This window comes from Gracilinanus agilis, chromosome 1, assembly GCF_016433145.1.
Source record: "Gracilinanus agilis isolate LMUSP501 chromosome 1, AgileGrace, whole genome shotgun sequence".
Taxonomy (NCBI): domain Eukaryota; kingdom Metazoa; phylum Chordata; class Mammalia; order Didelphimorphia; family Didelphidae; genus Gracilinanus; species Gracilinanus agilis.
In genome coordinates this window covers 732,192,220-732,210,300 of record NC_058130.1, presented here as the reverse complement: position 1 = coordinate 732,210,300, position 18,081 = coordinate 732,192,220, and the positions used below count along the sequence as shown (strand labels likewise).

The following is an 18,081-nucleotide window of genomic DNA, read 5'->3' as shown; positions in this document are numbered from 1 at the left end:
AAGTTCTTCCCCTAGCCATAGTTGTAAAAAATATCTCCTTCCATTCTCTTCTAATTTGTTTATGATTTAGGCTGTATATCTATTTGGGTTTTACTGTAGAATATGGTATTAAAGTGCTGATCTAAATCTATTTTCTGCAAAATTTTGCCAGCAATACTTGTCAAAGAACTTTCCTTTTCTTTTTCAATTAAAAACCCTTTTGATTAGATATGCGAGATTCAAGATACATTCTTGCCAGCCCTTCTTCCATCTCTGGCCAGAAATAGGTTTGTCATTTCTATATTTTAAGCCACGGTCCAGAAATCCAAAACCTGTTCTCAAATAACACCTAAACTTGCTCAACACTTTCCAAATTGGCATTCATCTTCTGAACCACTTGCCTTACATGAACAACAATGGTGAAAAAATGCCACTTGTGGCCCAAGAACTTCAGTTTCTTTTCAAAGAAGAAATACTCTTTAGCAACACTCCCTAAATTCCTTCTGCTAGTATCATTTGTGCTCATGTAAAAAATCAGAAGTGGGAAAATAATTATCTGATTAAAATTCCCATTGGCAGGATTGGCAGGAAGTGATGTGGAACAAACAGAGCAGAACCAACAGAATAATAACACATGTAGTTACCATGGAAGCTACAATTATAAAAATGAATACAACTTTAAATGGCAAAAAATCTCATCCTCAGATTGTCCCATAGACACCACACTAGTCCGTCCAAGCAACAGTTTTTGCTGTGGCAAATGCCTGAAAATACAGTAGCCACTCCTCAATTGTTAAATGACTAAACAGATTGTGGCACATGAAGGCAATGGAATATTATTGTGCAGTAAGATAGGGAAAATGTGAAGAATTCAGAGGAACCTGGGAAGATTTCTACAAACTGACAAAGAATGAAGTGAGCAGGAACTAGAAGAAAACATGACAACAATGCAAACAGAAGCAACAATGAAATGAGATGGAATTTTCTGTAATTACAATAGTCCAGACTGGCCATTTCGAAGTGCTAGGAAAATGCAGCTGGCTCTGTACCCAGAGACTATGGGTACAGAAACATTCAAATGTGGCTGACTCAAACCAAGCACTGTTTTGGCTGGACTGCTTTTCCTTCTCCTTTGAAAATGTTTATCATAAAGGAAAGCTCACTAGGAAGGGAAACGAGAAAGAGAGATATAATTGTAAATAATGTGATGTCAAAAAACAAAAGGATTCAATAAAAATGAACAAAACCACTAATAAAAACAACGGACACGGGGGCAGCTAGGTGACTCAGTGGATTGAGAGTTAGGCCCAGAGACAGGAGCCCTGTGGATTCAATTCTGGTCTCAGACACTTCCTAACTCTGTAACCCTGAGCAAGCCACTTAACCCCACTGCTTAGCCCTTACTAGTCTTCTGCCTTGAAACCAATATGCAGTATTGATCCCAAGACAGAAGGTAAGAGTTTTAAAATAAAATTTACAAACAAAACAAAACAATGGACATTGTTGTTAAGTAATGTATAAATCTCAGGTTCCTCCTTACTTTTAACAAAAAAAGAATGATGGATGGAGCTGAAAGCAGTGCCAGTCCCTATCACTCTTCTTTTTCTTCTGAGGTGATGAATCATCCCTCACCTGTGATGCTGGAGCTCAGCAGGATATGAGTGATCTGTCTCAGCATGTCACCTCTTCTCTGACCTCTCCACAAATCATATAGAGATGCCAGTGTTTAACAAGGGAACTGTTAACAGTTACTCTGCTGGGTCTCTCAGATGCCTGGAAGCCAACATGGAGGAGTACTCTTCTTTGAATAGTTTCCCTCCCATTACTTAGTTAAGGTGGTATCTTGGGTTTAGATTAGCTGCTTTCCAGGGACAAGTTTACCCAGTATGTATGGCAGCATAGAGTCAAATGCATTCCTTACATCATTCCTGATGCCCAAAAGACCATTTCTCTGGCTACTGCTGAAATCTCTCTTCCAGCTATGTGCTGATAAGACAACCAGCTAGAGACTGTCTTGTTAGCTAGACAAAGGAAAAGAGCTTCTTGATCTGTTCTGCTAACTGCACCAGCAGATTTTAAATTCAATGGTGAGAAATGCATAAATGAAGTTGCCTGCCCTATGGTGGGAACTGATCCAGGCCACAGTTGATGTGAAGTTATGTGAAATAAGGAGGTTGGTTGGAGATGCTAGGTCCTGTAGGACCATAAAGCCTTTGCATCTCTTCACCACTTGAGTTGCCCAGGCAGTTGCTTCTAAGAGAATCCAACTCTATCTTCTGTAGTGGATGTCAGACTTCTTTATAAATGGATACCACCTGAACACAGCTGAGTGACATCAGCTTTCTGTTTTCTGTTGACTACTAACTGAAGTAGGTAGAAGCATATGACAGTCATGGACCGATTTGTCTTAATTAGAACACACAAACTGAACTGCTTTCTTACTCCAGCAGCTTCTAAAGAGTCATAAAGCCCATTGATAACCAGGTACAGAAACATAAGGCCAATGACTATCAGGTGAAATCAGGAATCTGGGTCTAGTAGTAAATCATGAGTGAGCTGGTGGATTTTGTTCTTTTTACCTAGACCAGACCCCTACATGACTTGCCAGAGGGAACTGAAGAACAGGACCCAAGTAAGAGATTCCCATAAATCCTTCTGAATATAAATTAAGTATTCACTGTCACATCCATGGGGACCAGGCTTCCAAAAGGTACTTGTGGGCCTGTTATATTCTCCACTATTCTCTGATGTCATTTAATTTACACTGTTTTCAGGGATTTCACACTGTAGGGCATTCAACTGGAATTCTACTATAAGGTCACATGATGTCTTTAAACAACATTTAATAATAAAAATTTTTGAAAAATAAAGTATATTCCAACTTTGAAGCTTTGTTTTGGGTCTTCTCTTCTCCCTCTATATCAGGGGTTTTAAACCTGAGATTCATGAATAGATTCAAGAGGTCCATGAATTTGGATGGGGAAAAAAAATCAATACATTTTCATTAACCTTTATCTAAAGTCTAGCATTCCCCATGCCCTTTGATCCAGCAATACTATTACTAGGTTTATATCCCAAAGAGATTTTTAGAAATGGGAAAGGATCTGTTTGTACAAAAATATTTATGGCTGTATTTTTTGTGGTAGCAAAAGAAATTGGAAAATGTGGTATATGATGGTGATGGAGTACTCTTGTGCTATAAGGAATGATGAATTGACTGATTTCTAAAAGAATTGGATAGACTTCCAGGAACTGATACGAAGTGAAATAAGCAGAACCAGGAGAACATTGTACACAGAGATTGAAACAATGTAGGATGATCAAATGCAATTGACTTTGCTACTATTAGCAATGCAATGACCCAGGACAATGCTGAGGGATTTATGAGAAAGAATGCTATCCACATCAAGAGAAAGAACTGTGGGAGTAGAAATCCAGAAGAAAATATATGATTTATCATTTGTTTATATGGGTATATGATTTGGGGGTTTGGTTTTAAAGGATTACTTTATTATAAAATGAATAATATGGAAATAGGATTTGAGTGATAACACATGTATGACCTAGTGGAATTGCTTGTCAACTCTGGGAGGGGGAAAGGGAGAAGGGGAGAGAGAGAGAACATGAATCATGTAACCATGGAAAATTTTTTTAAAATAAAAAATAAAATAAAATGCTTTGAAAAAATAATAAAGTCTAGCATTCCTTTAATTATGAAGTTTTTTTAAAAAGTCTTCTTTGTAAGAGGGGTCCATATGTTTCACCAGACTGCCAAAAGGAAGGTCTAGGACACAAAAATGGCCAAGAATCTCTGTTCTATACTATTTTATTTGATGATCTCATCAGTTTTCTGGAATGTAATTCTCATTTCTATGCAAATGATTCACATTATCTCTAGCCTTAATCTGAGCTCTGAGCTCAAATATCACTAAATTCCTTTTGGACATTTCCAACATTTCCAACTCAACATATTCAAAAGAGAACTCACTATCTTTCCTCCTAAACCTTCTTACCCCTTCCCAACATTCCTATTCTTGTCAAAGGCCTGGCTTCAGCCTAATAACAGGCTTGCAAGCTGAGGGTCAGCCTCATCTCCTCACTCATGCTCAACTCACATGTCCAATCTGTTGTCCAATATTGTTATTTGCACTTTTATAACATAAAGATAGACAGACAGACTGTATATACTATGTGTATGTGTGTGTTGGTGTGTCTATATCTGTATCTATACAATGGCTCCCTATTGCCTCTGTCTGACATCGAAGGCTCTTCCAGCCTGGTCTCTTCCTACTTTCCCAGTGTTGTGATGCCTTATTCCCCTCTGCATGTTCTGGCCTATAAGACTTCTTCACCCCAGTAAAATTTCATCTTCTGGATGCCATACTGAAAGCTCCAGCTAGAGCATGGAGGCCATGGAGACAGGATGAGGACAGAGCCTCAGGTTTGATGTAGCTAGAGAAGGATCATGGGAAGAAGGTCTGAGAGTCAAATAGCTCTGAGGCTGGGGGAAGGGGCAGAGTAAGGACTGGTGCTGAGGTCTGGGCCTGAGATACCATAAAAAAGACTAGAATGGCTCCCAATATGCAGCATCAGAAGGAAGGGCTGAGAAAAGATGACTAATTCAACAGGAAACAGGCTTCAGGTGCTAGTGCAATGAAGAATGGGTCTAGACTAGAGCATCACAGAAGAGGAAGGTTGGAGAAACCATCCGAGGGACTGGAGGGTTGTTGTCTTTCGTACTCAAAGGTATCAGTGCCTTTTTCTATCACCTTTGTGGCCACTAGAACATAGGCCATTCTCATCCTTTATTTCATTGGGAGAAGTCCTCACATGCCTGGGGTAGATACCCTCCTAACTCACTGACAGGTCTGAAGTCTGTCAGTTATCCTCAACCTGGTTTAGTCCATCTGCCAAGATAATTTGCTGGAATGTGGCCACTGCACATGCTACAGCTTTTTGGCACCACAGGTGAGAGCTAGCTAGCAGGTGAACACTAAAAGAAGAAAATAACCCTGAAAAGGGCTTGGCAGGCCCTCAAACCAGTTGCTAGTCTTCCATGAACACTCCACATATCCCATCAGCAGCTATCCAGTTCATTCAATACTCAAAACCAATCCTCATTATCATATACCCAGCAAGTGGTCATCTGTTCATGACATGCAAACCTTCAAGAATAGGAAATTCTGGGCCTTTCAAGCAAGCCCATTCCACTTTGGGCCATCTCTTTAATGAAAAACATTTCTCGTCCTCCAGCCTAAATCTGCCTCTTTCAACTTCTACCCATTGCTCCCAGATCTGCCCCTTGGGGTCTAATATACCAAGGTTCCTCCACCCTCTACAATAGGGGTCGGCAACCTTTTTGGCCATGAGAGTAATAAATGCCTGCGAAAGGAGGAGGATGGAGGCGGAAGGCGCTGGAATATGGGACCCGGGGCAAATCCTGGGGCCCAGACTGGCAGGTCGGGAGGTGGAGCCAGATATGGCTCGAGAGCCATATGTTGCTGACCCCTGCTCTACAAGATAGCCCTTCAAATCCTTGAAGACAACTATGAGGGGCACAGGTAACACAGTAGATAGAGAGAGAGAGCCTAACTACTTTTTTTTTTTTTTTTTTTTTTAATTTTCTGAAGAAAGAAGATCCTGGGTTCAAATCCAGATTCAGGAATTTGCTATGTGACCCTGGGCAAGTCACTTAACCCCAAAGCTTAGCCCTTTAATGCTCTTGTGCCTTGGCACAGATACTTAGAATCAATTCTAAAATAGAAAGTAAAGGCTTAAAGGGGGGAAAAAGACAACTATCAGTTCCCTCCTGAGTCTTGTCTTTTACAAGCTAAACATTCCCATTCCCTTCAAAAGATCTTCTTGACTATGACCATCTAGACCCTTCATCATCCTGGTTGCCCCCAGTTTATCAATGTCTTTCCTAAAATGTGGTTCCCACCACTGAATACAGTATGTGGAGGTTGGACAAAGGCAGAAGGCAGTAGGACTGTCACATCTTTAATCCTAGGAGATATGCCCCTACCAATGCAGCCTTAATTTGGAGGTAAGAAGACTAGGTCCAAACCCCATCTCACACCTTCCCAGAGTGGTCTGTGCAACCCTGGGAAAATCACTTTCTGTGAGCTACAGATTTTCCATTTGTAAAATGAAGAATGTGACCTATCCCAGCAGACACTGATGAGAAAACCGTTATAAATTTTAAAGCAACATACTAAGAGGAGCTTTATTATTCTGTCCAAACTTCAAAGGCTGCCATGCTATAGGCCATGATCACATCTCTGCTCAAAAATTTCCTAGTCTTCCAACATTTAGTAATAGTAGATGCTTAAAAAAAACAAACACCTTTTTTTAAACCCTTACTTTCACTCTTGGAATCAATAATACTGAGTATCATTTCCAAGGAAGAAAGAGCAGTAAGGGCTAGGCAATTGGGATTAATTGATTTGCCCTGGGTCACACAGCTAAGAAGTATCTGAGGCCCAGATTTGAACCAGGACCTCCCAGTCTGTAGGCCTAGCACTCCATTCACAGAGCCACCTAGCAGACCCCCAAAAAACAACTGAAAACAATAGTATTAGCTAACATTGAGATAGTGCTTACTATGTGGCAGGGATTATGCTAAACACTTTATAATGTTATTTGATCAAAACAACCTTAGGAAATAAGTGCTGTTATTACCTCCATTGTACTGATGAGGAAAATCAACTGTAAGATAAAAGAATTGAGAAATTTGGCCAAAGCAAGGATCAAGAATGAATCTAGAGGCTGAAGATGGACCATTCTGCCCATCTCCTGTCTGAGAGTGAATGGACTTAAAATGCTGGAAGAGGCATATATTTTTGGACATGGGCAATGTGGAATGTATTTTACTGGCCTGTATATATTTGCTATGAAGATTTAATTTTTTTTCATGATCAACTGGGGAGACAGGCAAGTGGGAGAGATGGATAATTAATGCTCATAAATAAATAGAATGTGCCACCCCTCCCCCAAACCAAGGTTCCCCTCCACTTTCTTCTGAGTTCACAAAGGCTCTGCCAGTGGAGCCCAAGTTAAGGAAAGTTCTACTGAACTGGAAAAACTTCAAGAATGATGTGAGCAAGACTCTCTGCCTGAACCAGATTAAAATGAAATTGGGAAATGTTTAACAAAATAAATAAAAATGCAACATAATGTTAATTTGTGGTTTTCTAAGTAGGGAGCCTGTAGGGTTTCATTTTATTTGAGTCTGACAGCACTACACTAAACATGAGGTCTTTGTCTGTTACCCAAGAACTGGAGACATTAAATCCTATTAATCTTGACGTTCTCAATACAAATGAAACCAGAAGACAAAAGGAAGTAGCTAAATGGAAGGAATAGCTAAGAGGTCCACACTGAAGAAGTAAATAAATGGGTTGGCTTTCTCACTAGATCATCTCATACTGCAGTGTTCATGATAAGCATTTACAAAAATATTACCATGAGGATAATTACAATTTATATACATCAATATTTGTGCAGAAAATAAAGTGATAGAGAAACTGTATGCAGATCTTGTTAGAACTATCTAAAAAAAAGCAATGGGTGCTTTAATGTTTATCAACATCAATGCAAAGGTATGGACAGGAGGGGCAAGGGAAAAATGCATTGGAAAATATGGTCCAGGAGTAATAAATAGATCAGAGGCCTGTAAAATATGCAGAAGCATCATGCTTATATGAAGAGATTTTTCAAAAAAGGCAACTGAGGGGCATTAGACATGGTAAGTACCAAAGGGCATCAAAAAAAATTAAATTAATTATATAGTAAATTAATTGGCAGGAAACAGTGAGTTACCAGTTTCAGTGCCATTTCTGAATCAGCTGTCTAAATAGTCAGGTCACTGATCTGTTAGAAGAAAGATCAAAATCAGCTCCAAATTAATGAAAAAAGAATAAAACAGGATGATATAGCATGCAGCTGATGCAACTCCAACCTAACCTATTTAAATGTTATTGATAATAAAAAAATGAGAAATGGATAGAAGAACCTACATGGACAAAGATTATTGCCATTTCTTTAAAAAATTCATCCACTGTAAATGGTAACTACCAAAAAAAAGGAAACTAAAGGATGATGGAACCACCTCAGCCAGTAAGCATTTAATCTCTTTGCTAGGTAGAGGGATATATAAGCAAGCGCTTATGTAAATTCCTTTATAAAATATAAAATGTAAACTCCTTTATAAAAACTTATAGGGGTAGCTAGGTATTATAGCAGTTAGAGCACCAGGCCTGCAGTCAGGAGGATTTGGGTTCAAATCTAGCCTCAAGACACTTCCTAGCTATATGACCTTGGGCAAGTTTCTTAACCTTAAAATGCCTAGCCTTTTGTCAATCTTCTGCCTTGGAACCAATATTTATTATTGATTTTTTTTAACCCTTACCTTCCATCTTAGAATCAATTACCATGTATTGGCTCCAAAACAGAAGAGCAGTAAGAGCTAGGCAATGGGAGTTAAGTGACTTGCCCAGATTCACACAGCTAAGAAGTGTCTGAGGCCAGATTTGAACCCAGGACCTCCAGTCTCTAGGCCTGACTCTCAATCCACTGAGCCACTCAACTGCCCCCCCCTATTATTGATTTTAAGATAGAAAGTAACAGTTAAAATAAAAACATGAATGAGGATGACACAAGATTATAAATAGTACATTATCTCATAAGACATGGAAAGTAGTAGAAGAGGGAGACAGCAAGGTGGCTCAGTGGACAGAAAGCCTGGAGAGAAGAGGTCCTGGGTTCAAATGTGACCTCAGATACTTCCTAGCTATGGGACCCTGATCAAGTCACTTAAACCCCATTGCATAGCTCTTATTGCTCTTCTGCCTTAGAACCAAGACATAGTATTGATTCTAAAATGATAGAATATAAGGATTTATTTAAAAATAAAAACAAAAAGTAATGGAGAAAAAACCCAAAGGTTACAGAAAACTTAATGTGAGAACAAATCATTCCTAGGAAATTCAAGGATGAAACAGAAGATAAGAGATGAAAAATGGGAAACAATTTCTAAAATTTTCTCTAAAAAACTCTTTGGGTGGAGCAACCACTGCCAGACTCCTAAAATCACAGAACTCAATGTACCATGAGGGTACTAAGAAATGGTGGCAAAAGGAAAGAAAGATGCAAAGGGCGGCTAGAGTAGACCAAGCATCCAGAAAAATGGTGGAAGCTGGAGGCAACAAGTTTTGAGGTCTCTGACGGATCCATCCTTTAGGTAATTAAAAGAGTAGAGGCTAACAAATGTTTAGGGAAAAAAAATACTGAAATTATTTTTACTTTAAAAAGCTTACTGAAAAATTATCTGTCTTATCTGTATAAAATCCTTATGGGACTCATCCTCACATAGGGAGAAATGATTGATGAAGATATATGGATCCTACTATGTTTCTCATTCACTAACAATCAAAAAGAAAATAGCCATTTGGGTGTTATGTGTAGAACTGACTTCTGAGTCAAAAAGATGAGGGTTCAAATCTGGTCTTTGAAACATATTGGCTATGTGACCTTGAGCAAATCACTTAGTCCCTGAGTGTCCAAAGCACTTTTCTAATACTATGGGTACAAGATACAAATCTTTCTTGGTTGAAAGAGTTCCCTATATCAATGAAATTATAGATCTAGTTCAAGCTCTCCTGAAACACAAAACAAAACAAAACAAAAACATTTGATTTGGTAAAGCAATATGTAAGCTTAACTGCTCTCTTCTTGTACATAGAGATTGATACACTGTGGCACAATCAAATGTAATGGACTTCTCTACTAGCAGCAATGCAATGATCCAGGACAATTCTGAGGGACTTATGAGGAAGAACGCTATCCACATCCAGAGAAAGAACTGTGGGAGTAGAAACCCAGAGGAAAAACATTTGCTTGATCACATGGTTCAATGGGGATATGATTGGGGATGTAGACTCTAAGCCAAGAGTCGGCAACCTTTTTGGCTGTGAGAGCCATAAATGCCACATTTTTTTTAAAATGTAATTTCGTGAGAGCCGTACAGTGCTCACAATGCAGCTCCTGTAACAGCGCCTGAAAAAAAATGGAGAGCCATACGTTGCCGACCCCTGCTCTAAGCAATCACCCTAGTACAAATATTAATAATATGGAAATAGGTCTTGTTCAATGATACATGTAAAACCCAGTGGAATTGTGCACTGGCTATAGGAGGGGAGTGGGAGGAGGGGAGGGAAAGAATATGAATTAAGTAACCCTGGAAAAATATTCTAAATTAATTAATTAAAATTTTTTAAAATTTAAAAAAAAATGAAAGGCTCTCTTCTAAAAAACAGCTTCCCATGAATAAGTAAAGTCATGTAAGATTCTTTTAAAGATGTCACAACAACAATAGCTTTGTCCAGTGATCTCTGATTATCAATATCCAGGGTAGAATAAAGCAAGGAGATCTGTGCTTGCCAAAGGACTAATGCTTGCTATTGTTATAGTGGATAGCCAAAATAGTTTTATTTAAAGAGGAATTCCCTATAGACCAAGAATTCTTAACCTGGGGTCCATGAACTTGTTTTTTGGGGGTTTTTGAAAAAGAAAAAAAAAATTATGATAACTTCATTTCAATATAGTTGATTTTTAACAAATCCTATTGTTTTATTTATTTTTATTTACAAAAAACTTTTACCTCACATCTTAGAATCAACATTAAATATTAGTTATAAGACAGAAGAGCAGTAAGGGTAAGCAATGGGGACTAAGTGACTTGCCCTGAGTCATTTAGCTAGGAAGTGTATGCAGTCAAATTTGAACTCAGGCCCTCCTGCCTCCAGGCCTGGCTCTCAATCCACTGAGCCACCCAGCTGCCTCTTTACTGTTTTGTTTTTATGCATTTAACAGCATTATTCCAATAGGCTTCACCAGATTGACTACCAAAGAAGTCTATGAATCAAAAAAAAAAAAAAAAAAAGTTCAAAACCCCTACAAGATGTTCCTGCTTATGGATGATAATTGACTGATGATGTCCAGCCCCAGATCTTTGTAGAGTCTCCTAAATGAGATGCACAAATCACTCAAAAGTGTTTGGCCTAACTATCCACAAGGGGGAAAAAAAATCACATAAATAAAAAATGTCTACAGTGAAGAGAATGATAAGCCACTGGATGGACAACTGGTACATTAGTACATATACAGTGGCCTACCATAGAAGACGCCCAGTGAATAGGGCACAAAGCTACAAAGAAGTGAAGACAGGGAATTTGCCTTTCGGAAACTTCCAATGACCCCTAAGCCTCTCCTCAAAACAAAAGCCCATCTCTTTCATATCAAACTTCTTCTGGTGATATTGCATGGCTGCTAGTCATGGAACACCAATCTACAAAGAATTAAACCTGCAAGGTCCTCTGAAGAGGAGTGAGAAAGGGCATGGTTGCCTTGAGTCTGCAGTGATATATTACCAACATGAAAATGCACAACCAGATGCTTATGGGATAGCAGCAGAGATATATGACTAGGATAGAAGGGAGGTCACTGATGGATGAAGAGTGAAAGATCAAGATAGCTACATAGCATAGTGGAGAGAGTGCCAGGCCTGGAGTGGGGAAGGCCACTTCAAATCTGGCATCAGACATTTCCTAGCTATGTGACCCAGGGCAAATCACTTAACCCAAATGTCTAGCCCTTACCATTCTTTCTGTCTAAGAACTGATACTTGGTAGGATTCTAAGACAGAAGGTAAAGGTTAAAAAATGTTTAAAAAAAAAAAAAAAAAGAAAGATAAAGAATAAAACAGCTAAAGAAAGGTCTCTAACATCTTAAATGGACTTCCTGTGGAATAAAGTACCTACAACAATGAGATCCCATGTGATCCATTAAAGAATATGGAAGGGGAAAGAGTAAAACCAAGATGTTAGACTAGCAGGAAGAAATACAGGGAGCTCTCCACCATGAAACTGTTAACTTAGAAAAAACATAAAACTACTAAAGTAGTCAAAAAAAACTAAATCTTTAATCAGGAAAGGGACAGGTCCAATATTTGGCTGCTACAGAGCCCAGCGCCAAAAACTTTTACAGGGTCTACACCCTGGGATTCTGGGGACAGAATCCCTGGGAGTATCACTGAGCTAGATGATAGCTCCAAGGAACAATAGAATTTGGGGAACTTATATACTTCTTGGGGAACTGGGGACAGAGAAGTATGATTGATTAGCTTTACAATGGCTATAAGGAAATGAGAAGTGCAAGACAGGATTATCAGGGAAAGGCTGATGCTTTACAATGGATACAAAAGGGAAAGATCCAGCCAAGGGCTGGGCTACCTGGGTAAAGGACACAAAGGGAGAAACTACTGGGACCCAAAAAGGGTACCTAACACCTGATGCAATTTGCTAGTTCCACCTAAACTACTTTAAGATCTATTGTTAATCTGAAACAAGTTGGTCTTGTTTTTGAAACAAGAGTCTGAGATCTTCCTGGAGGCAAACTCTCATGGGACAAAGGACAAACTTGGGGTCTCCAGATTTCAGGTTGACAAGACCTTCAAACAGATCTGGAAAACACCGTCAGATTGAGTCCTTGTTGGGAAATCCAAGGGGGAAAAAAATCACAGTAGTCATTTTCCAGCCTAGGTGAGCACAGGAAGAGATGTCCAAGGACACTGGGGATGGGGCCTGGCCAGAAAGACATCCCAGATCTAATCAGAAGAGCCTAAACTTGGGAAGGATGTAGAAAAGTACAACCTAGTAGGTCACAGATTCAGGGCTGCCTAAAGGGGGAGACCTGTGCCTACAGGTGGCATCTCAGGGTGAGGAATGGACAGGGGCCCTATGCTGTGTACCAGTGAGGAGCAAGTTCAGAAGCAAGCAGCAATAGCAGCTATAAGACTTTAATCCCAGGAGGGGATTGAGGTCTCAGTTCCCACCTCCAGTCCACTCTGAAATCTTCAATAAAATAACCAGACAAGGAATTTCAGGTTAAAGTCCATTGGGTTGAAGTGGCTGAATCCAGTAGCAATCTGGAATTCTGACAAGAGACAAAACCACCTGAACACAGATTAGGAAACTGTGGAGCTCAGATAAGGGGGACAATGATTAAACTTTGCCCTAAAACACATTACTTTGGGAACCTTGAAAGCTTAGAGGTCTCCATTCTAAGTTGTCCCTGAGATCTTGGAATTACATAATACTCAATAGCCCAAGAAAGTAGCAGCATCAGGACTAGCCCAGACATTCCCTCCAGAAATGTGCAAAGTCTAGCCAAAACCTTGAATGCAAATATAACCAGAGCACAAATTCAACTAGAATTCCTGGAAGAAATAGAACAAGAGGTTTTAAAAATGTTTTTATAAATGAAATGAGAGGAGTAGAGGGAAAAATTGGAAAAGAAATAAGGTTAGAAAGAATTGGAAAGGGAAATTAGAAGCAGCAACAAAACCTCCAAGAACTAGAATGGATCAAATAAAAACTAATGGCTTTATGAAACAACAAAAAATATTTAAAAAGAGTCAAGAGACTGGAAAAAAGGAAGAAAAATAAGATATCTCATGGCAAAAACTGACCTCAAAAACAGATCAATGAGATAGATAATTTAAGAAATAGTGAACTATTCGAAAGTCATAACCAAAAAAGGAGCCAAGATAGAGTTCAACAAATTATAAAAGATGGATGGAAGTCTTATTTCTAAACCATATAGATAACTTTGTCAAATTTATAGGAATAAGAATCTTCTGACTGATGGATGGACGTAAGATATAAATAGACAATTTTTGGATGAGAAATTAAAGCAATATATAAGCACATGAAAAAAATGTGCTAAATCACTACAGATTAGGGATGAAAACCAAGGCAATTCTGAAGTATCATCTCACAACTATCAGATTGGCTAAAATGACAAAAGTGAAAAATGACAAATGTCGTAAGGGCATGTGGAAAAATGGGGACACTAATATATTGTTGGTGGAGCTGTGAACCGATCCAATCATTTTTCATGTATCATTGATTAAGACCTAATTCCATATTATTGATAGTTGGACTAGAGTTATCGTTTAGTGTCCACATCCCCAATAATATTCCCATCAGGCCATGTGATCAAGCAGTTGTTTTTCTTCTGTGTTTCTACTCCCCCAGTTCTTCCTCTGAGTGTGGCTAATTTTCTTTCCTATAAGTCCCTCAGCCTTGCTCTGGATCTTTGCATTGCTGCTAATAGAGAAGTCCATTATATTTGATTGTACCACAGTGTATCAGTCTCTGTGTACAATGTTCTCCTGGATCTGCTCCTTTCACTCTGCATCAATTCCTGGAGGTCATTCCAGTTCAGATGGAATTCCTCCAGTTTATTATTCCTTTGAGCACAATAGTATTCCATTATCAGCAGATACCACAATTTGTTCAGCCATTCCCCAATCAAAGGGCATTTCCTCATTTTCCAATTTTTTGCCACCACAAAGACCGTGGCTATAAATATTTTTGTACAAGTCTTTTTCCTTATCTCTTTGGGGTATAAACCAAGCAGAGCTATGGATGTGATCCAACCATTTTGGAAAGTGATTTGGAATTACATCCATAGAGGTATAAAAATAGGTATGCCCTTAGACCAAAGAGATCCAGGGGAAAAAAAAAACCTATATGTTCCAAAATATTTATAGCAGCTCTCTGTGGTGCCAAAAAACTGCAAAGAACTATATGAGATAATGAGTGAAACAAGAAGAACCAAGAGATTATTATATACAACTTCAGATTTAATATTTGAAGAATAATTTGTGAATAATCACCTCAAGAGAATGAACTGAAAAATGGAAACAAAAAAGACATAATCTAAATATACATATTTGTTTGCTGGATGATGATGCCTTCTGTAGTTTGGGGAAGGCTTGGATATCTGGAAATAAATTCTATCATTAAATTTATTTTTTATTAATAAAAAAGGAATTGTAAAAGAAAGTAAAAAAGGAATCATAAAAGAAAATTGCCTAGATCTCTTAAAACCAGAGAGCAAAGTAGAATTGACTAATCACTTCCTAAAAGAAACCCAAAAGGAAAACTCCCAGGACCATCACAACCAAAATCCAGACCTTTCATATCAAAGAAAAAATATTGCAAACTGCCAGATCAAAAGAATTCAAATAACTACCAACAATTTGGAAATAGGTCTTGATCAAGGACACATGATAAAACCAGTGGAAATGTGTGTCGGCCATGGGTGGGGGGAATGCGGGGGGTGAAGGGGAAAGTAGGAGCATGAATCATGTAACCATGTTAAAAATGAATATTAATAAATGTTTAAAATTAAAAAAAAAAAGAATTCAAATAGAAAGAAGCCATAGTTAGGCTCACAAAGGATTTAGCAGCCACTACTATAAAGAAACAGAGAACTTGGAATATGATATTCCAGGAAGCCAAGGATATCAGATGAAAGCCAAGAATAATTTACCCAGAAAAATTGAATATAATCCCAAAGAGAAAAAAAGGACTTACAATGAAATAGAGAACTTCTAGGAATACTTGATGAAAAGCCCAGAACTGTGTAGAAACTCTTAAGTGCAAAGACAGGAGTCAAGAGATAAAAAGGTAAACACAAATGAACAATCATAAAGAACTAAGCAAGGATAAACTGTTCATATTCTAATATGGGGAGATGATATATATGTCCCCTCAGAGCCCCTATCATCTTGAGGGTGGGGAAGAATAGAAGGAATATAATTAGACAGAGAGCTTGGATGAGGTTCTGTTATGTCTTGATGATCTTTAAAAAAGAACGGAAAGGGAGAGGAAGAGTGGGGGGAAGGGGAGTAAGGAGGGAAGGGAAAGGAAAGTTAGGGAATATTATCTCACAAGAAGCAAGGTAGAAAGTAGAAATCTATAAAATCTATAAAAACAAGAAGGAAAGGGATAGGGAGACAGTGACACCAAATCCCATTTTTATATGAAAGGAAGGAATAATAATACACAATACACATGAAAGGAAAGAGAGAAATAAGAGAGAAGATAAATTAAGCTAGGTGGCACAGAAGAGCACCAATGAACAGAACCAGAAGAACAATGAATATAATGACAACAATACTGTAAGAAACAACCAACTTTGAAAGCCTAGGGAACTCTGATCAACAGACCAAACAAAGTCCAGATTCCAGAGAAGTCATAATGAAACTTACTCCCCCCACTCCAATCAGATATGTGAGGGACTCAGAAAGCAGAATGAGGCATATGTTTTAGACAGATCAATATGAAAATTAGTTTTTCTTAACTACATATGTTTGTAACAGGAATTTTGTTTCTTTTTCAAGTGAGAAGTAAGGTAGTTGAAAATGAAGGCAGATTTTTGCTGACTGATTTGTCTGTGGTCACAACTAGAGAAATGAGATCTCAAAACCAAGACTTCTGGATTTCAAGTCAATCAATTAATAAACATTAGGTGGTTCTGTGGATAGAGCACCAGGTCTATAGTCAGAAGGACCTGGGTTCAAATGTAACTTCAGACACTTCCTATCTGTGTAACCCTGGACAAGTTACTTAACCCCAACTGCCTACCTTTGCCACTCTGCCTTAGAACTGTTGTTCAAGTAAGGGCTAAAATTTTTTTTTACATAATAAAAAACAAAACACATCTATTAAGCACCTACTATGTGCCAGGCATTGCGCTAAGCACCAGGGATACAAAGAAGCAAAAGACAGTCCTAGCAGCCCACCTCATTTTCTCACTCACTGAACTAATGATAGTGTTTATCCATACTGTACCTTAAACATTCTCATTTATATTTTTATCTGTTGTAAGATCTATGATGGTAAAGACCATCTCTCACTCAAGCTAAGGTGGCAGAATAGGTTGCAAACTAAACCTGGAGTCAGAAAGATTTGAGTTCAAATCCTGCCTCAGATACTTCCTAGATGTGTGACTCTGGTGAAGTCACTTATCCTCTGCCTGACTCCATTTCATCATCTGTAAAATGAGATAATAATAGTATCTATTTCCCAGGAGTGTAGTGAGGATCAAATGGGAGATTTGTAAAGTTTATAGAAATGCTATTATTATTATTATTATTATTATTATTATTATCCTAGTTTTTCATTCTCAAAGCTTTTTCAACCAAAGGGTCACACACCTGCAGCCCCAACCAGTAGTGCCTCAATGTATGTCTTGCACATGATATATATGCTGCTATAAGACCAGAGATCATTTCATTTTTGTAATACTCAGCACCTAACACAGTGCCTGGTACACCATCAGCACTTAATGATTGTTGAATGACAGTGAACACATAAAACAAAATATTTGTTTGTGGAACAAAATGACCAATACCCAGCCCTACCACACTTCCCAAGGCTCTTACCCAAGATATCCAGCCACTCCTCCTGGGGGGATTCTGAATGCTCTGTCTCTTCCGATGATGCAGGCTGAGGTTTAGTGGGTCCCTCATTTTGGGCTGCTCCCAGATCCTCCAAGGGGGGCAACTCACTCAGATCATCATCGTCTTCTTCCTCTTCAGTTCCATCTAGGACCTCAAAATCCTCACTGGCATCCAGTTGGGGAGTCCCAGAAGGTATCAGAGTAATAGGACCTGGGTCTGCAGTTGGGGGTACAGCTCTGGATGCCATGGCTCTTCAGGGATGCTGTGGGTAGAGGAAAGGGGAGGGAGTGTTAACAGAGAGAGAAGGAAGAGAAACAGCTTAGGTGGAGAGGTAAGCAAGCACAAATCCCAACCAATTTCACTGGAACAAAGCTGTCTCTCTCCTTGAACCTTCCTTCTTTGGGACAAGGGGTATTACAGTATTACTTGGTTCTTTATGTTAAGAATAAAAAGGGGTCTGGCCAGAGTTATAAGCACCTATTAATAAAATGAATGAAAAAGATAGATATATTTCCCTTAAGGAAATATTAATATGACTAGGATAGATTCTCCATATGGCTAGCTAAGACTATATATATATATATGTATATATATATATTCTTAACCTAGCAGCAGCCCAGTTGTCTAATCCTTGTCTCAGAAGAGTGAAAAGAATTCCCACCTAGCTTTTTCTAACTTTTTCCCAGTCCTTTTCATACTTCATGCCCTTGGGCCAACTGTAGATCCTTCCTCCTTCCAGAGGGCCACTCAGGGGACATTCACTCAGCCTCATTGTACCCCCCCCCCCC

General features: G+C 38.7%; 1 protein-coding gene across 1 annotated transcript in view; it reads right to left on the bottom strand.

The window, feature by feature from the left end:
• The window catches only part of FKBP8 (FKBP prolyl isomerase 8), a 34,339-nt gene that overhangs the window by 10,291 nt on the left and 5,967 nt on the right, over positions 1-18,081 (bottom strand). Inside the window, exon 3 of the mRNA XM_044672310.1 lies at positions 17,276-17,437. Coding sequence (XP_044528245.1) covers positions 17,276-17,437 — 162 coding nt within the window. The remainder of the gene's footprint in view (positions 1-17,275; positions 17,438-18,081) is intronic.